Source organism: Pseudorasbora parva, chromosome 24 (assembly GCF_024679245.1).
Source record: "Pseudorasbora parva isolate DD20220531a chromosome 24, ASM2467924v1, whole genome shotgun sequence".
Classification (NCBI taxonomy): domain Eukaryota; kingdom Metazoa; phylum Chordata; class Actinopteri; order Cypriniformes; family Gobionidae; genus Pseudorasbora; species Pseudorasbora parva.
Window position 1 is genome coordinate 4,341,223 of NC_090195.1, and position 20,972 is coordinate 4,362,194.

At 38.0% G+C, this 20,972-nt stretch overlaps 1 protein-coding gene and 1 long non-coding RNA gene across 3 annotated transcripts; one reads left to right on the forward strand and one right to left on the reverse strand.

Moving 5' to 3' along the window:
* Positions 1 to 1,126: 1,126 nt before the first annotated feature.
* si:ch211-234p6.5 (pleckstrin homology domain-containing family A member 5) lies at positions 1,127 to 20,894 on the reverse strand. 2 transcript variants are annotated; one of them, XM_067434559.1, is made up of 19 exons: positions 20,658 to 20,894; positions 13,019 to 13,091; positions 12,830 to 12,925; positions 11,435 to 11,507; positions 11,230 to 11,330; positions 11,041 to 11,159; positions 10,756 to 10,965; positions 9,220 to 9,442; positions 9,058 to 9,135; positions 8,208 to 8,276; positions 7,020 to 7,100; positions 6,788 to 6,925; positions 5,400 to 5,498; positions 5,103 to 5,211; positions 4,964 to 5,019; positions 3,992 to 4,417; positions 3,635 to 3,750; positions 3,241 to 3,332; positions 1,127 to 3,006 (listed from the first exon to the last, which is right to left on the reverse strand). In XM_067434559.1, the coding sequence occupies exons 1-19, from the start codon at positions 20,696 to 20,698 to the stop codon at positions 2,096 to 2,098; spliced, it is 3,111 nt and encodes a 1,036-aa protein (XP_067290660.1). In that variant the 5' UTR covers positions 20,699 to 20,894; the 3' UTR covers positions 1,127 to 2,095. The 2 variants fall into 2 exon arrangements, with proteins under 2 accessions (XP_067290660.1, XP_067290661.1); XM_067434560.1 differs by lacking the exon at positions 20,658 to 20,894 and adding an exon at positions 17,442 to 17,621.
* On the forward strand, positions 11,263 to 13,154 carry LOC137063449 (uncharacterized). Its single transcript, XR_010901386.1, has 2 exons — positions 11,263 to 11,364; positions 13,037 to 13,154. It is a non-coding gene; the product is annotated as an uncharacterized lncRNA (long non-coding RNA).
* Positions 20,895 to 20,972: the final 78 nt, after the last annotated feature.

Genomic DNA, 20,972 nt, shown 5'->3' on the forward strand with positions numbered 1-20,972 from the left:
ATTTAGTTTGCCTCGCGTCCATTAGAAAACACAGAGAGGCGGCTATACTGGGACCGGTCACCGGGGGCGATCGAGGCGCGAATGCTTCAGTAAATGAGAGGGAGACTGCAGGCTTGGTTGGCACTGGCAGCAGCACGAGGGTGAGTAGGCCTAAATGCTGACAACATTTCATTTTTTTCACAACTGGGTGAACATCTCGGCTCACTCGGTTATATTAAGATCAGTTTTAGATTTACATGTCAATTTAGACTGGTTTACCGTAAGTTTTGCATCCTTTGTCGCCATCTCTGTTTAAAACCTGCGATTGGAGTTATTTACGGAATTATCTTTTTTATGTGAGTTGTGCATTGGCAGCGGATGTTTTGAGGAGTGTGTCTGTCAGTCACCGCACCTCTGGATACTGTACGTTACTTCACAATCACAGGTTCCACTTTTGTTCTGATCTACTGAGGGAAAGAAAAGGCCTTACAATAAATCACACTACTAACAGTGATTAAATCTAATGATTGCTTAGCTCACATCACTGTGCAAATTATTGTTATACTTGTCTTTGTTCTCAAATTGGTAATGTTAAGAACAGGATTGTGTTATTAAATGTGTTTAGTGTGTATTAGATTTACCTGTAGATTTCAATTCCCGTACAGTCTAATCTTTTGCTTTCGACTCCAGTGTTCACTGATGATTGTCGTTTGGATCTTTCTGGATTACACTCTGCCATTAAAATGATGTTTAATTATTCCAGCTGCTGTGAGAAAAGGCTATAAATGAACCACACCTGCAGCATCCTCACATTCAGCCGGACTCCTCCTTTATGTGCACAGACGTGACGTAATGACGCAAAGACATGTTCGAATTTCCCGCGGAAATCCACCAGTACCACTCAAATTATAACATTATTAAGAGCTTACCGTGGTGAATCGGGCTAAGGTAAGAAGATAGTTGCTTAAATAGATTTTGGATAATTTTTAAACAAAAAAATATATGGACTGCAGCTTTAAATAAAATAAAACAAAACAAAAAAAATACATTAAAAAAAATGTTGGTAGGAAGCAGCAGCATTGTTTTTTAGGTTCAAACTTAAGATGGTTTAATTGGATAAAAAAAATAGCATCACATAACACTGCAATGAAATTACAAAGTTCTTTATTAAAATCAATAAACTTCTAATATGTTAATTAGGCACAATGAATATGACTTTTACCATAGACCATCTTGGATCAACATCTTTTATTGCTTCTGGGCCAAAATTCCTGTCAGACAAACAGTCAACCTTTAGCTAGAGAAAACTATAGAAACCTGCATATGGAAAAAAAAAAATCATGCTTTGGTAAATCATAATTATGATATACTAAACAGAAATTAGGACATAAAATGTCAAAACTGACATGTTATAATTATGATATTCCAAGTCATAAATATGACACTACATTGAAATAACATTAAAAAGTCAAAATTATGGCATGCTAAGGCATAAATATGACAAAAAAGGGTCATAATTCATTTTTATTTCTATTTTTTTTTTTTTTTTATTGGAAATGTGTTTAAGTCATCCCTAACCCTAAAATCGAACTGTTTATTATAGCAAAGATCCAGGAACACGTCCTACTTGGCAAAACCACAGAAAGCGTCTGAATTAATAAGCCACGGATGTGTTTAGCATATTAGACTATATAATTGGTCTCACAAACCACAACGTTGATAATTGATTAATGCTCATGTAGAAATGTAAGTAATGTTTTCAAGTCAATTAATAAACTCAAGAGTTTGTTTGCATTTAGAGGTATTATCTTGGTAGTCTGGAGATTTAATGTGCATGTATAAAAAGAACAAATTCTTCTCGTGACGGCTAAATTACATAAAATTGACCAGTGTTGAATCCGCAGTGTGACCCCTTCTCAACTAAAAGCACAGTTCATGGGGTTCACACGCAGTGCAGTTTTTGGCATCCCTAATCAGACGGGATGCTTTTCTTGGTGCAATGGCACACACAGATCAGCATGATTATATTCCATGAAGGATTGAAGCTGTTCTATCTACTTCTGATATTGTGTCTGACTATCTCTTTCTTTCACACTTTCTTCAGCCTCGCTCATATCTACAGACTGGTGCTGACCACGGTTATCCGCGGCCTGCAGTCCTGCACGTGATGGTTTATTACTGAGCTCTTCGTGACAGAGCTATACACTTTCTGCTCTTTCCCGCTCTTGCACGTGACATCACTTCCTGTTCGACTTGCGTTTTTTGTACTGTATTCCCCATTGACCTCAGTGTGAGACGGTCTAGACTCTTTTATGGTGAGGTTTAATTCATCTCCACTTGTTCGATCCCTCTGATTCTCATCAGCCTCTCCTGATCTGGGCGGGTTAAACTGGATTTCCTCATAGATGCACAGCTCTGGTTTGGATTGGTCAGAGCTGGACGTCAATTGATTGTCAGATGTGATTGGCTGAGCGTCTGGTGGTTGATCGGGCATTTCTTTGAGGTCAGTGTAGCTTTTTCCATTTGTTTGGCCAATATGTGCCATTTCGTATGTTGTTTTGGGACTTTGGCTCCGCCCACAGTCTCCTCCCACTGGTTTATCAGGTGTGTGATTGGTTCCCTGGTCTGATTGTTGATTTTCTACTGAAGAAAGGGATGCTGTGCCATGAACGTAGACCGGGACTATCTCACACCGCCGGTTATTTGACAGAAAGCACTCAGATTTCACGTTAGCGGAGACTGACATCTTGTGTCTGTCAGAACTTCTGTTCTTTTTATGAGGTTTGTGTGTTTGCTTGTTTCCCTGATGTCCCTTAAAGACTGTAAGAGTTGAAATATGATTGATGGAGTGGCTTTCTATGACGATGATGTCATTGGAGGATGATTGTTGTGCTGTTTTGTCCTTTATTTCACTGTGCACTTTTGCGTCATCACATTGTGGCGTTATTGTGTTATACTCTCTATTGTGGCTTTTAAATTTGCACCTATCACTGCTGTAGCCGTTGCTCAAGTGTACAACAGCAGAATCTGGAAAAGAGGAGAAACATGACTAGATTATTATTTTACACATCTATATGCATTAAAATTAAATTACTGTATTCTTTACAAATTGTGATTGTGCAGCATGTGGCTAATATGCATGTGTATTTAGTTTAATTAACACTAATTGTTTTTGGAAATTATATCTAAATATTTTATACCATAGTAAAATGCATATGAGCATGCATGACTGCATAATGCAAAAAAGATGCTGCATGTAACCTGGTGTGTATTTCTGGACATCTGTCTCTTTTTCATTGGCTGTAATAAGTTTCAAGGGATGAATGTCGTCTATGAAGTGCTCTCTGGCTGCACTGAAAGTAGAAGTAAGAGACATAATAACATAAGAGACATAGTGGCAATAAGACATAGCTAGTTTAAAACAACCCAGATTGAATTAGACACGGCGTAAAGCTTGAGATGTAAAGACATGCACAGCCCTAATGCGTGCACAACATACAGCGCTCAGAGAAATGAATGATTAGGTGCAAGTTTGAAACCATTCACAATCAAAGCATGTATTTGCATTCATGCAACTATATCTTCATTTACTCTTAATTTTTATTTTCATTTTGTCAGAATTTTTCACGGGTGTAGATGGTGTAAATATCCATACCTCATACTTCTGTCTCTTTTATCCGTTTGTCTGAGTTTAGTCTGGCGTTTCTGAGAGCTCATGGCAGCGTCGCAGTCAGACTCAGAGTTTGTAAGGCACAAGGCTTCAGGCTCGAGCTGTAACATGCATTCATGCACACATGCGTATGGTCATCCGTATGTATTGTGACTGCACTCAGATTCATAATTTTTAATTTAACTACATTTCCCAGCAGGCTGTGGGTTATTTCTACCACCAGACTCTGAACTCTTGATTAGATATTTTTACTAATATCACATGGAGGTTATCACTATGCAACAGAAAAAAAATTGGGTTGGGAAAGCGAATAGCATTTTAATATGAATTAAATAATTTCACCTCCTGCTGATGGTGTGTCCAGACCTTTCTATCAGCCAGTGCCTTCTCTCTGGGACTTTGAGGCAGTTTCTTTTGCGGCATCATCTCTTCCGGTCTGTCGGCCCAGTGTAAGTGTCTGTTCTTGTCGGCCTTCTCATGCATTGTTCTGCTGGGTTTCATCGCAGCGCTCCTCTGGCTGTTCCTCAGTCCTGACTGCAGGGGGATTTGCTCAGGCAACTCAGGATAGGGGTCGTCTACATAAATGCGCTCCGCGATTAGAGACGTAGGGAGGGTAGTCGTCATGACACGCGTCAGTCGTAGTGGTTCGTGTGGGACTTCGTGTTCAGTGCTCGTCCTGCTGTCATTGGCAGGGCTCTCTTGGGTCCATCTCTTATAACTCTGGTGAATCTTCATGTAGTCCTGCTGCTCTGCTTCAGTCACACACTCCTTTTACATGAGAGAAAGAGAAAGATGTTATGCTTAAATTGACAAAGCAGAGTGTCTATCCAACTGACACAGCGGATAAGATGGTTGATCCAAGGCAATTTGGTACACATTTTAGCAGTGTTTGTGTACTGGTTAAGACTGGCTGGTAAACGGTAGTTTTTTGGTTCAGTTCTTAGATTTAAATCACTAAGATTGTGAAAGTTAATTTTTGTTGAGAATTGGTTATTTAAGGTGACGTGAGATATGGAGACTGACCCTGTCCCAAATGACGCACTTCATGTGCACGGCTTGTGGACTTACAATGGCTGCTGCACCACAAAACCATAGGGTGTCCTATTTTGTCTTTCTTGGTATAGGCGATATGCGCCCTCGATGTGCACTTTTGAGAATGGAGGCGAGCATTGCAGCAGACCTCTACTCGTCAGTCAAAGCGGCTGTCACTAAAAGTGCAGACTAGAACGACCACAAGGGCTTATGGTTCCATTTTGGGACATGGCCGATGGAATTAAATTGTATTTAACTTCCTCATTTTAACTTTCTCATTACCATGTTGAAGCCTCCTAACTCGCCCTCAAAGCAGGAAACGGGTTTTGGCTGAGGAACTGAAGGACAGAAAGATAAATTATTTACAGCCTTTATGTATTTAAATAAATGCACATTGACACAGACTGACACATTTACTCACCCCCCTGCATCTGTAGACCCAGTAAGGCCATAAAACGGTTTTTGTTCACCCTCAAACCACACAAGATATCCTCCATCATCCAGAGCTGCCTCTGCGCCTGAATCTGCTCCTGGGGTTATATGGATTAAAAGGTTTTTTGCTTTTTTTTTAAATATCATTTAGCAATCTATAACTAGTCATTTGGAGTCTAAAGTCACTGTGCCAAACTGTAAATAAATCTGCAAGTTTACAGATGTTTTAGGTACGCTGATGGTGGCACCCACAGGAGCATTAATAGGAGCTCAAACGTGGCATTACCTGCGGCGTTCCGAAGTGCAGGATGTGTTGAAGATGAGAATGGAAAACGGACAGCTCGCTCTCCATCCGTTCATAATCACTCCACAACCTGTCCATCTCCTGATAAAGAGAAGTGTTGCTCGATTCTTAATGCATGAATAGGCTCTACCAAAGTGACAAACATAACTCCTTTTCAGCAAGAAAACCTAATTCCAATTTTATGATGATAAAAAGCCATTCAAAAAATCCAGGTTTGCTGTGCTTGTTTGTAGGGCTATTATACATCACTATGGCTTTGAAAAAATAATCATCATTATTACTAAAAAAAAATTACATTTTATTAAATATTTGTACAAAAAAAGATATCATAATTTAATATTATATAATACATTGCAAATGTAATATTTAATGGCTGTCTTAATTTGTTCATTCTCAATTAAAACATAAATCTATTTTGACTGAAAAAAACTGATTCTCTTTTGTTAAGTATGTGAATGTTACGGGTGAGGCTCCCTCTTCACTTCCTCCGGATCACCAGAGGGAGCTCTAACCACAATATTGACTGCTATAACTCCCACAGGGCCTCCCTCATACCTGGGACTGATTGCTCACCTGCAGTGTATCACACACACTCACTATTTAAGCACGCACGCTTTGCCTTCTCTATTGTCTCTGCTGTGTCTCGAACCTGTACTGTTTGATTCTGACCAAAATAAAGCTGCAGATGGATTCTCACTCAGATGACTCCGCGTTACAGTGAAGATGGCTGGGACATTTTGCGTTCACAAATGCACATTAAAGTTACTCAAACTTAGAGCAGATGCGATTGTTTACTGTGAGCCGAGACGCTGTAAGAACACACAGCCGCCCTTCACTCGAAACACACAGCGCATACATTTATTTAAAGAGTTAGTTCACCCAAAAAGTAAATTTATATAATTAATGACTCGCCAATGGCCAATGTTGCGTGAGTTCAACAGTTTGTAACGTGATCCGAATCATGAATCAATACGCTGATTAATAACCGTTTGAATCTTTATTTGAGGATTAAAAACAAACGCGGAAGAGAAGACTGCTGAATAAAGTCGTAGTGTTAGTTATTTTTAGACCCAAATGTATTTTCGGTACTTCAACCAACTGATGTCTCATATGGACTACTTTGATGATGTTTTTTATTCCCTTTCTGGACGTGGACAGTATAGTGTGCATTCACTTGCATACACTCTCGGACTAAATATAAAATATCTTAAACTGTGTGTGAAGATGAACGGAGGTCTTACGGGTGTGGAACGACATTAGGGTGAGGAGTTAATGACATAAATTTCATTTTTTGGGTGAACTAACCCTTTATTTAAATCAGGCAATTAATTGTACAACCATAGAGAACAGAGACACACACAATACTGTACCAATGATAAATCGCATATTCTGGCACGTAGTGTAACCAGCTCCTCCTGAAGCAAAGCCTTCTGGGATACTTCCTTCTCTCCAGGAAGTCCATCCTCCCTCCCCAGCCATTTGATTTCTAAAGCATACTCAACGCTTTTCTAAAGAAAGGGAAAAAGCAGGCAAGAATATTTTGTGACGTGTTTGTTTGTATGCGTGCATTATTTCAGTGTATGTGATCTTTGTGTGACAGACCTTATCTGCCTGTAACTGAGCCAGCTGCATAGAGATGGACTGCAGGAGTTTATCACAGCCACACAGACGAGTGAGAACCACCTGCAGGACAGGAGGAGGACGACAAGGCCTGAGAGAAGCTCAAGGAGCCGGATTCACTCAAATCTTCTTAAGTCAGACGGTAACAGGTTTGTTCAATTTCTTAAGTTCTCTTTTTAACTGTTGAGAATGTTTGATGTTACAAATGTAACAGTGATCCGATTGCAGTAGCTCTTGAGTCAACAGCACAGTCTATTTTCTAACTTTAGAATAAATTTAAGAATATTTTGTATACACATAAGAAACATACTTAAAGGGATACTTCACCCAAAACTATAAAGTTGGTAATTTACCTCAAGCTAAGTTAATTAATTTGAGGGTGAGTAAATAATGACATTTATTTATTTAGTGTGAACTATCCCTTTAAGAATGTTTTAATGACAACTTAAATTCCTAAAAAGAATGTTAAAGATAGGATGGCCTCCATCTTGTGTTACATACCCAAAGATAAAATGTTTTAGTTAAGGAACTATGCATTTCAGAACACTAGGTATGTAGAATAAAAATGTTATACAATAATACAGTGAAAACAATGATCTGTCATAAATTATGCCTGAATTCGAAATTCATTAACAACTCCACAAAATAAATCATTCTGAATTTTACAATTATATCAACAAGTCTGAAAAATCAGACTTTCTATTGTTAATGTAAAACCCATCTTTTTGTGCTGCCCGTAGATTATAATCATCATAAGCACGCACACAATTATGTCACGATTATACCACTAAAGATGAGGTCCCTGGCTATTTGAGCACATGCCTAGTAATAGATGCTAATATGCATTATATGGAGGTAGTGTCATGCTGTAATGCCTAATATTTGAAACAACCCACTACATTATTTTCAGGAATTCACATTTTGTTTTGGTCTTACAAACAATCTTACAAACAACGACAAGAAATTGTAAAGAAATGTTTTGGGAACACAAAATTCTTAACTTTATTCTTAAGTTAGAAAATAAGACTAAAAAGGAAGTTAAGAAGAATTTCATTCCTCAAAATTCCTCAATTCACTTTGTTGTCTCGACAGTGCAAGACATGAGTTTTCTCACACTCACACTCTCTCTCACACACACACACACACACACACACATTACGGTGCACTCACATCAGTATCGTTTTCCAGATCTCTGATTGGCTGTATTTCTCTCTCCATCAGGATGTCTGATTTACCTGCCTGGAGCAAAAATTAAATTAAATCTAATTTGCCATAACTACATGAATATTCAGAATGCAAAATTGCTTAGTTTTCCATGACCATTTTTCTCAATTTTTTGCGCGTGACATAAAAATGGCAAAAATGTTTTTAATTGAAGATGTTTAACATCTAACAGCTTGAAATAGGTGTGAAATCTGAAAAGCAATTTACTTTAGTACTTTTAGTCAAACAGCATATATCTTACAAACAAAACCTACTGGGGGAAATGTTTATAACAAAAATAGATTTTTATTTTATTTTTATAAATTGTTTCATTTAATATTTCATTAATGTAATATTTTACAGCATGTAATATGCCACACAGGGATGACAAAGACCATATGATGATGTGAAAGAATTGCTTTTTTGAACTGGTTCATTGAAATTCAATGTATTTTTGAACTATTTAAAAGAACCAAATAACCACCAGGCGAAGCTCAATCTTTTAAGATTGAACATTGGTCTGGAGTCTGCTCTGTATTTTCTCTTGCACAAGAGACGTGATCAGCGGGCATAGTTCAAATGACACTGTATGCAATTGGCTAATCCTTCAACCAATCAGAACAAAGACCAATCGCTTCTCTAGCAATCGTGTTAAACTCACCAATTGCGCGCCAGGTGGATAAGCCAGTTTGTGATTGATCCCGGCAGATTCGTTTACCGGGATCGGGATGGTTTACCCAGTCTACAGTTGTGCTGTATTACATGGAAGATTCCTTTTGAAAGATTCATAACATTACATATAACAGATTTGTCTTACCTTGCACATTGCCACGTGTTCACCCGTGTGGTAGTTGGAAGAGTAGCACACAGAACAGGGAAACTCAGGCTGAAAAGACTGAAACCCAGATAGACAGTTAAAGAAAGTGTGGATTTTGAATATGACCGTATTGGCACAATTGTGTAGATTCCTTATTTTCACCTGATCGGGCACATGTCCTCTCTCTGTGTAGATGTATGGTGACAGGGGAGAGCTTGAGCAGTTATCCAAGGGCCAAACTCTGCCCATGGTACCGTCACACTGCGACCCATACTGATCTCTGGGAAATGGAGGCTGCTTGAAGGCTGCTTTTGGATTAAGGAAGCAAAAAGGATCCTCATCTGCGTTTACCAAAGTTGGGGAGTGCTCAGTAGCTTCATCCGCACTGATCGAGTGAAAAGGAGAGCCGATCTTAACAATTTAAATGGCATTTCTGCATGGCTTGTTCTGAAAATGTGTCACAGTGTATTGCAGATATTGCAAAGAGGCTGTTACTGAAGAATGGGACGCAGCAAATGGAAGATTTACGTTATTAGTGGTTCGCAACTGGTTTTGCTTGATGGCCTAGATTTTGCTTTGGATATCAAGTGGTGTCCCAACACAATACCAACCAAAGAAAATGTCATTAAAATGAATTACTATTACTAGGAAGTGCATCGGCATAATAATGTGCAACAAGTCTCACTTAAGCCTGGTTGCATTTTATGAATTGCATTTTGCATTGTTTTCCGCTGCTGTGTACGGCCCATCAGAACAGACTTCTGATGCATCTTTTGCAACACTGATGTTGTACTAAGAGCTCTTATAAATACATTAGCAACAACAGGCTGTTTGATTCAGAAAGAGGTAGAAAACTAGTCATTTAACCCTTGTCAATTAAAAAACGTTACACATGTTGTCCATAGAGGACAAAAATATCCATGTCCAAAAACTCTCTTTAAAATGTAAAGACCCGTGGCAGATTAGTGTTGTAAAAAAGTTCAAAAAGTGGGTAAAAAATGTCTAGTTTATGAAAGTAATTTATGAACAGGTTTTTATATAAAATAATATTTTATGAAACGTGCTGAACTCTAAAACTGCTAGAAAATCAAAGCCATAAATCTACATAAATTGTTCCAAGTTTGAGGATCTTAAAAAAAAAAAAATTCTCATACCACATTCTTACCAACACACCCACATAATTATAGATGCATAATTTATCCAATATGCAAAAGCAGAAAATGGGAATAAATTGAGTATTTGCTTTTATAGGCCATACCTGAGAAATTTACATTTTGAAGCCTTGCCAACAAAGATTGCTTAATTTTATTGTTAAATAGTCCTAGAATTAAATATTTAAACGTTTAATGGGTTTCAGTGGGGAAATTTTTGTCCTTTAAGGTCCTGAGTGAAACTATTTTGTGTTATTATTGTACTAAATGAAATGGGAGTGAAATAGTAAAATTCCAATAAAAATACACACTTTTGCCAAAATTTATGCAGTTGGCAAAAACACAGGCAAAATAATAAATAAATAAAAAACACTGAAAAAGGCAAAAAATGGTCATAAGGTCACACAAGTGTTAAAACAACATTACGACCTTGTTTGACCTTGACAAACTTAAAAAATGCTAGAAGCGTGTAAGTTATGGTCAATTAATGAAGTAGAAATGGTCATCAATCATGCAGTATAATGGCGAAGTGTCTCGGATCATTTACATTGGTCTGCTCCCATGTCTTCCTCTCAGTTCTGGTGTCTTCATTTTAATCCCAGTCATCTCGTGATCCAGTAGCGTCGGTTCTGTCTGCACCCTGGTCAGCTTGGTTGCGGTCTGGGCGTTTCTTTCTGGAAACGGGGTCATGTGCTGGAGCTCCATCGTTTCAGAGTTATCTCCCATCTGAGTGAAGTCCTGAAAACTGGCACAGCGTCTAAAGATCAAGAGGTACGGTGAATTACAGAATCCATTAAAAAGACTTGAAATATAAAAGAAGTTTGATGTTCACCTGTTGATTATGTCATCAGCCTCCATGCTTGCTGATTGGCTGAGAGCCCTGACCCAGCCCAACATGTCCTCCTGTGTCTCAGCGCTCATGATGTACGGCCGCATACCCTGATGGACCACCTATGGGTACAGTGAGAATATGAGGAATGTACTGTACATTTAGGATTTTTAAGGAGACTTTTACTCTCACCTTGAATGCATATTTGCGGTTCCTGCACTCTCTAGGTGAGCAGTACAGGATCCTGTAGCTGGGAAGAGGAATACTGCCCAGAACCGACTCCTCACGGCTGTCTGGAGGAAGACATTTCAAGGAATAAGAAAAATGGTAATTTCAGTGTTTTTGAAATAAAAATGAATGCACTTAGATCTATTATAAAACAATAACATGGTTTTACCTTTATAATAATATAGGCAGTAATTAGAGAGAACAAACCATCTTCTTTTCCACAATTTCAGTCCAGTGCTGTCCTATAGAAATAGTTATGATTACTTACAAATGTTTGAAAAATATAATCCATTGATGTATTTAAAATGCAGTTACACTTCTAAGATGACGATGTTTTTAATTTATGAATCTATATTTTGTATAATTTTTTTTGTGGGTCTAAAAGTAAAAATTTTGTTGGTGGTATAACATAACGGATTGTCTATTTACTCCGTGCAAATAGCGTCTTGTTGGCAAGTACTATTTACAATAGCTCCACCTAACAAAACCTGTTTGAGGAAAAACAAGATTAAAAAACTTTCAACATTTTTAGATGCGTAGTCAGTAAAGAATAAGGCGTAAGGATCTAGGTTTTGACGCGATCGACCTGGGTTCGAATGTTTTTTTTTTTTTGCAGAGCTTGCTCTTCTCTCTTTTCCTATCACATCAGAAAGGCATTTACTTTTAATAAAAATTAAGAAAATCTATTAAAAATTTAAATAAAGTGCCTACTGAAATGTTTAATAATAATAAAAGCATTTATTGAATAGGGGTCGGTGTAGGAAGGGCTTTTTTGTCCCATTAATGTGGCATCCAATTTGTTATAAATATAATAATGTACACTGTTATTATTGCATCCTGTTTGTACAACAATACTGAGATGCAAATAGTATGCAGGTGTAATTACTATTTACACATATTTGTAATAACTACAAATTATTGCAAATAACTACTTTTGTAAATAGAATATATCACTATTTTCACTTAGTAAATAGCATCTACAGCTATTTCCACTTAGTGTAAATATCATCTATCACTAAGAAAGTGTTATTTCCACTTAGTGTGAATAGAATCTAAATGCAATTTACACTTGTGCAATTAGCCGCTGTCATTACATAAAACAAGGTCAGATAATTTGATCTTTTTATACTTTAAAAATAAGTGATGTTTTCTAAAAATCAGTTATTTTAGTTTAAATGTTTTTAACTTTATTTTTTATATAGCTTTATTTTTTATTACAGTCCTAGTTTGTCATTTTAATGCTACATTAATAAACTTTTTTTTTTGAGTTGATATATGATATTTATATTGTATTTTATTTCAGCTTTATTTCAATTCCCAACTGTGTCACCAAACATTTTAGTTTACGATAACACATTTACACTCAGATATATCAGAGTCTGTACAAGTAGTTTACTTTATAATGTCGGAAATCAATGTAAATACAAAGATCACATTTAAAAGAACTCTGTATTTAAAGTAAAAACATGTTTTAAGATATCTGTAAAGTATTTCTCTGAGATCTTTATTTGTGATGATCTGGGTGATGCTGCAGAGTCAGTATTGTGTTAAAACGTAAAGTTACCCTCTTGTACAGCCATCCTCTGATCACCACAGGGCAGTTGGGGTCTCTTTTTGCCGCTTGACATCTCTTTCCAAACGCCTGCACTTTTTCATGACTCTGTACATATATAATCACACAAATGGTGTCATTGGGTTTGAACGTGCACCTGTGTTTGTGTAAAAATGCATAAAGATATGTGTAATGACTTGCCTTGTCTCTGATTGGCAGAAAGGACACAGTGGCGCTGCTGGAGGCCTGACTGACCCTGTCCTGATCCTCCATCCTAAAGAGACGATCGAGATGGACACACAATTAATCATCAATAACCGTCAAGCTGTTCAGGTTAGCCGACTTTGCTATTAAACCATAGGGTTGGATTTAAAGGACACATACATTTTTATTCATTGAGGTATTAGTTATGTCAGTCCGTCATTTGCTCAATATCAGGTTTAGGAAGGCTTGCCCTGAATGCAGAGGTTCTGGGATGCAATCCAGATTTTGTAAGGCCACAGCCTAAGACTTACTCCATCCAACCACCAGAGGGAGCCCTCTCCTGAATATTGACATCACTCCATTCCTTCTACAGATACTTCCTTTTTGTAGGTTTAAAAGCAATAGGCTGCATCCAAAATCACATAGAATGGGAACGTTGTAATCAAGAAGAGACTGGAACATTTGATACTGAAATGTCGAAATGAAGTTTGACATGACAAACATATTGCAAAAGAACTCGTAAGGTGAATGTATAGATTTTTTAATGCTATGTCTGAAAAGGATAAAAGATAAAAGAATGGTATTTAGGTATAGGTATTTAGAAAAGGTTCTTTGCAATCTTGATCCACACCCCTAACCAGCAGGTGGCGGTAATGCACCTTGAAGTTGTATGCCAACCACCATTAAAATCAAGAAGAAGAAATTTTACACTTTCCTTCTACATAGCAAGGGGGTAATCTAGCGCTCGGAAAGCGTTCCACCCATAGGGGCGGCCATTGTAAACCAAGCCATCACCTGCTGTTAGCATCCCATTGACTCCCATTCATTTTTGAGTCACTTTGACAGTGAATAACTTTACATCTGAGGCGTTTAAAGACTCCATTTGTCCATTGTTTATTTCTAAAGAAACACGACAATGTATAAAAGGCTTCATTACCTTGTATCTTACACTATCGCCCCGTAGAAGCGTTTTTTGTGAAAAAATAGGCTAACGATTGCGTCATAACCAACGCAACTCTGTCGCACAGTTGAGAAATTACCGTATAGACAGGAGGAGACACTCGGGGGCGATCTTTTACTGTCTTTTACAATCTTACAATCTTTCGGGGGGACGTGGAGACATAAAGTCAAGGGGGAAGAATGGGGAGAAGCCGATAGTGAACCAAAAGCAACGGGACAAAACATTTAAACAACGTGATTCAGATTTCACTTTCCACAAGTACTAGAAGACCTACAACTGTCCGACAGGTTGCTCACATCACATCTACGTCGTCAAGCTCAGTCTGAGCCTGCACAGTTCGCTCAGCCATCAGGAAGTGAGTGGAAGTCTATGGGGTCGCTGTGTCCATTTCTTTTACTGTCTATGGTATACAGTAGGCGAAAAACAGTATGTGACAAAAGAAGTATGTCTGAATTCACTCATAAAAGAGTAGGCAAAAAGTCCCCGGATGACCTACTTAATCTGGCAAAAGTCTGAAGTGTGCATTGCCTATGGTGGACACTTTACCATCGCATATGAGGCCACGGGAGATGAAAGGCGGTGAAACAAAGCAAATGATGCTGGTAGGTCACATGATAAGGGCAATATGGCGAATGTAGTACGTCCAGATTGCATTCATATTACACTCAGATTTTTAACGGCTGCAAAGTAAGTACCTACTCGAGAGTATGCGATTTTTGGACACAGCCATATGCTTTTTTCTGCCCATTGTGAAGTATTGGCAGTTCACCACCTGCCTTACCGAATGTTTCTCCATTGTACTTACTTCACAGAATATATGATTAGTCAGTCTCTGCAAGATCCTCTAAATCAGTACATACCCATTTAAACAATTCCCAATTGGTACATTTAAAACACCCCATAACCTCTTTTTTTTTAGACCTGTTTATAAACGGGCCAAAAAGGGGATCGCAAGGATGACTTAACCAGATATTTTCCACATCTGGTAGGACAATACACATATTGCTCAATTTCTCATTGTTAAATGTTTGAGGTGTCAGGAGAGATGCTTTGCAACCGATGCACTTATGTTTTACATAAGAGGTCAGACAGGGTGGATGTCTGCAACAGAGATGAATATTTGTAGAAACAAATATTGCAGGGCAAGTAAAAGAGGCAAAGTTATACCGACAACCGTTCATTATCGGGACTGCACACGGATTCTCTCAGAATCACAGACTTGCACCAATGTTGGTTAAAGTAGAGACGCCTCCACCCAATGATTTCGTATCATTTTTGCTGCATTAGTAATCGAATACTTCTATTAAGTATGCAAAAAACAGTATGACACTTTACTCTTCCAGTAGGCCACAGTTTTATGAATGACAGTGCAGCTGACGCTAGTAGTAACAACATGACGGATATAGTCCATCTGAATTCATTTATAGTAACCATATTCATACTATATAGATTAGAGCATAGAACCGAGGCAATATGCAATTTCAGACGCAGTGCTAGCCTTGCCTTATGTTATGCTCTTCTGCATGTTTACATTACTGGATTATTATTTCTGTCTTGCTGGCCTGTTGGACTTCTGCCTGTTTTTCTGACCACTTTGTGCTTATTGTTTAGAGTTGTTCATTAACTCGAAATGGATATTTTTTCACATATAAACATCAATTATAAAACAGAAAATGTACTGTAATTATTGGGGCCGGGACTTTAACGCGTTAATTAAGATTAATTAATTACGGGACTTTAACGCATTCATTAAAATTAATTACGCACAAAATAAATAACATAATTTTAACCACACTTATTTTTGCACCGCGGAACATTTTTCAATGAATGAGTTTCGACGGACCAATTATACTGGAACACCAACTAGCGCTCCGGAGTCACGACAACAACAAATCATAGTGAACATGAATGAAGAAGCTGATGAGACCGCTTTGCTTGGCCCCGTGGATTGGAAATTTTGTTTTAAAAAACGAAAGGATGGAAGCGTCGACGAGAGCATGGTTGTGTGCAAGCTATACAACAGGGTATTTGCGTATAACCGCAGCACAACGAGCCTCAAATATCACAAATATGCTTTTGGACTGAAATAAATAAACAATATTTTGTTGATTAAGCTTATGTATTCAGTCATTATTCAATGGTATACTAAAAATCCATATGAAAAATTACTTCTCACTGTTCTCAGGTCAAATATTTATATGCAATTAAAATGTGATTAATTTTGATTAATTAATTACTCTGATTAATTAGATTAATTTTTTTAATCGAGTCCCGGCCCTAGTAATTATTCTTTTGACAGTCCTGTAAGACTGTAAAAAATAAACAAAACAAATATATGTATAGTTTTGTGAAATATAAAGTATGAAATGTAAATGCCTTTGGAAACATTTAACTTTAAAAAATATATATTTTTATGATTCATGATATTTTTATTATATTTTTTATTTTTATATTAATATTCATATTATATATTTCATATAGATTTTATTGGAATTAGATTTAAAAATAGAAGGTCATTGATATTTAAAAAGTAAAATAAAAAAGGTTTTACATTTGCTTTGTGAAACGCGCATCTTCTCACAGTTCTCTTGCTGTTATTGTGCACATACACCTCATCCATACTGACCTCTGTCCTCTCTAACTCTGAAAACTATTGCTGACATCACTGGACACGACTGTTGGGAAAGTCCAGTCCATTTTGTTCCTCTCTTCATTCCTTTATGCCCACTGACATTCTTTACTCATTTATCAGAACACCAGAACTATTGTTCTGATGCAAACTATATTTTTACATTTGAAGAATTTTAGTGGTGCTTAGCTGTGCAATACTCACTGCTGGGGTCTTCTGAGTGTTTTAAATGGGTTGCTACTAGAGGGTTCTGAGTAATTCTTAGCGTGTTGCTATGCAGTTGTTGAGGTGTTCTGAGTAATTCTTAGCGTGTTGCTATGCAGTTGTTGAGGTGTTCTGAGTAATTCTTAGCGTGTTGCTATGCAGTTGTTGAGGTGTTCTGAGTGGTTGTTAGCGTGTTGCTATGCAGTTGTTGAGGTGTTCTGAGTGGTTGTTAGTGTGTTGCTATGTGGTTGCTGGGGTGGTTTTGAGAGGTTGTGAGTGTGTTGCTATGGTCATTTAAAAGACTCTACCCCTAACTCTAATCAATCTCACTTGCAGGTGAAAATCGTAGCAACAATCATCTTTCCTCAACATTAGGGACACTGCGCGCGCACACACACACACACACACACGCACACACACACACACTGTTCAGTTCTTATGGTTAGGGGCTTGTTCTAGTCATGAACCCTTTGAGAAATAGTAATAGTGTTAGTCGACTTGGCAAACACTACTAACAGAAAAGTACATTCTCATTCAAAGAACAAAGTAATCACAAGTAATATGGTGTTAGTTCAGAAACTCACTACATGCACACAAGTTTCACAATCTGCGGATGAAGTACTAACCCAGCTCAAGGATTTCAGGTAGTAAAGCTCTCCAGATAAGATCGATATCCTTACAAAGTTTATAGACCGACTCAAGAAGTCTTGCAGGAGTCGTCGGTCCTCATGCTATTCTGGGTTCTGCTGCTGGCTCTTAACTTAGAGTGACACATAACAGCTGTTTTGCCCTGACTGACCACTGGATGGGTTCACGGAGTGCGTGAACGAGAGAGAGTAGAATTAGAAGAATGAAGGATCACAGTTGTTGCTGCTCTGCAGGAGCAGCTGTGGTTGCCAGAAATTCACTTAAAGATATGGCAACAATGTTTCAGGCATTACAGGAGGCATTTTAGTAATGCAGTTTTAAACAGACAAATGTACATAACCAATAAAAAAACACCACAAAATAGAAAGGTATTCTAACATTTGATCAAATAAATCTTACAGTATTTTACAGTAAAAATTGTATTGGTAAAACTATTTAACAATGTCAGGCCTGTTTGGTTGCTGGAGTGACTGTTTGTTAGTCTGTTGCTATGCTGTTACTGGGGTGTTCATAGTGTGTTGTATAGTTGCTGGGGTGTTTTAAGTGGTTGTTAGTCTGTTGCTATGCTGTTGCTGGGGTGTTCAGAGTGTGTTGTATAGTTGCTGGGGTGTTCTAAGTGGTTGTTAGTCTGTTGCTATGCTGTTGCTGGGGTGTTCAGAGTGTGTTGTATAGTTGCTGGGGTTTTCTAAGTGGTTGTTAGAACACCCCAGCAACAGCATAGCAACAGACTAACAACCACTTAGAAAACCCCAGCAACTATACAACACACTCTGAACACCCCAGCAACAGCATAGCAACAGACTAACAACCACTTAGAACACCCCAGCAACAGCATAGCAACAGACTAAGTGGTTGTTAGTCTGTTGCTATGTTGTTGCTGGGGTGTTCAGAGTGTGTTGTATAGTTGCTGGGGTTTTCTAAGTGGTTGTTAGTCTGTTGCTATGCTGTTGCTGGGGTGTTCTAAGTGGTTGTTAGTTTGTTGCTATGTTGTTGCTGGGGTGTTCAGAGTGTGTTGTATAGTTGCCGGGGTGTTCTAAGTGGTTGTTAGTCTGTTGCTATGCTGTTGCTGTGGTGTTCTGAGTGTGTTGAGATATGGTTGCTGGGGTGTTCTAAGTGCTTGTTAGTCTGTTGCTATGCTGTTGCTGTGGTGTTCTGAGTGTGTTGAGATATGGTTGCTGGGGTGTTCTAAGTGATTGTTAGTCTGTTGCTGTTGCTGGGGTGTTCTGAGTGTGTTGAGATATGGTTGCTGGGGTGTTCTAAGTGGTTGTTAGTCTGTTGCTATGCTGTTGCTGGGGTGTTCTAAGTTTGTTGAGATATGGTTGCTGGGGTGTTCTAAGTGGTTGTTAGTCTGTTGCTATGCTGTTGCTGGGGTGTTCTAAGTTTGTTGAGATATGGTTGCTGGGGTGTTTTGAGTGGTTGTTATTGTGTAATGCTGTTGCTGGGATGTTTTGAGTGGTTCCGAGTGTTGCTATGTGGTTGCCAGGGTGTTTGGAGTGGTTGTTAGGGTGTGGATCCACTTGTCCTTGCGGTACTTCTGTTGCTCCGCACTCTACTTTATTCCTATGGGTGACGTCAAAAGCAAAACATCCCATTCTATTTGAAAAAATGCCGATGCCCATCTTTATGCAAATTAATCCGTTGAACGTGCTGCGACTATCCAATAGAAGTAGAGCACATGGAGACTGTTGGAAGTTTCTCGTGGGTCCTTTGTTTTTCATTCCCGTCTGGCTCAAAACCACGCCCATAGCGGTAAACTTGAGGAACGGCCATCAACATACAAATGAGGGGGAAGCGTCGCAAACCCAATGCTTCACTCGTGTTGCAGAAGTGGATCCGTACCGTCAGTGTGTTGCTATGCTGTTGCTGGGGTGTTCTGAGTGTGTTGAGATATGGTTGCTAGGGTGTTTTGTGTTCTGAGTGGTTGTGTGTATGTTGCTTTGCAGTGTCTGGGATGTATTAAGTGGTTTTTTGTGTTGCTATGTGGTTGTTGGGGTGTTCTGGGAGGTTGTTAATGTTTTTCTCTGCAGTTGCTTTGGTGAGTGTGTTGCCATGTGTTTGCTTCTTACTTTTACAATTAACAGGTTTACAGTAGCACAGTAGCATTTTTATTCTTAAATATTTTGTAAAGTAAAAAAAAAATGCAAGAATGCCTAAATACATGTGGGCACTGAGTATTCGAGGTGTAGGAGTGTGTATGAGTGTCTGAGAAATGGTTGCATAATGTCTGTTGTGCGGCACACATACAAATAGAGTCTGTGCAAAACAAAGCATGAACTGTTAGAGGCCTGATGAACAAAACAACAGTCACTTATTGAGAAACGCTCACTGCTTATCTGGACAAGATGATCACAATATTTTAAAATATGTATGAAAGATAAGAGTTCTTTAGAAAGGTTTGTGCTAAAGATTATTATTGCACATTGTCATGTCATAACCATGTCATAATCCACGAAACATTCTTAAGAATAAAATTCATCCGAACTGCAATTTTCTAATTTAAGAATAAATATAAGAATATTTTGTATTGCCAAAACATTCCTTTAAAATGTAATCTTTTTCTTAACATCGTTCTAAAGACAAAACTTTAAAACAATTTAAATTCCCAAAAGATAATGTTCTTAAAATGATCTCTAATTACCTCTTAAAATTTGGAAAACCTTCAACTGGTCTTGATAATGTTTAGTGAATCATCAGACAACATATGAATCAATGTCATTACTGTACACATTCATGTGTCTGAAACCACTCGCGCTTTCTCTCATATACATACTGAATTCAACATCTTTCAAAAAAGCCAACAACCCCAAACTTTTGAATGGTTGTGTTCCTGAATTCACTCTTTTACACTACCATTCAAAATTTTGGGGTTGTTATATTTCTGAAAGAAGTATCTTCTTCGTATTGCTCACCATGACTTCATTTTATTTGATCAAAAATGCAGTACTTCAGTCCTCAGTGTCACATGATCCTTCAGAAATCATTCTAATATGATTAAGAAACATTATTCTAAACTAAAAGTGATGTATATCAAGCGTTTTATAAAACAAATAAATAATAATAATGATGGGATGTTCAGATTGAAGCCACAAAGACTGCTGTACTATCATAAATGAGATGATGTATTTTCTTTAACAGTGTTTCAACAAAACAATACCCAAGTGTTGTAGAAGAAAGAATAAAGGGATTTCTTGTACCTGGTCTGTTTTCGGTACCCGACAGCAACTTCCAGCGCCATGGTGTTTTCAGCATCTCTCGCTCTGAGAGACAAACGCTCAACACAGTCGCACAGACGCTGCGGAGGCTCAATCCCTCTTTCATCCCTTTAACACTGAATCCTCTGTTTCATTTCCCCGGTTCACTCTCCGCTCACACTCTCTTTTTCTTCTGATGACTGTAAAGTGACATTTAGCTTCATCTCTGCTGGACAGAGAAATCACAAATCAAATCGAATTTACTCTTAAATCTTCTCCTGGGCAGCAATGAGATGGAGAGCAAATCAAGTTTGCTGC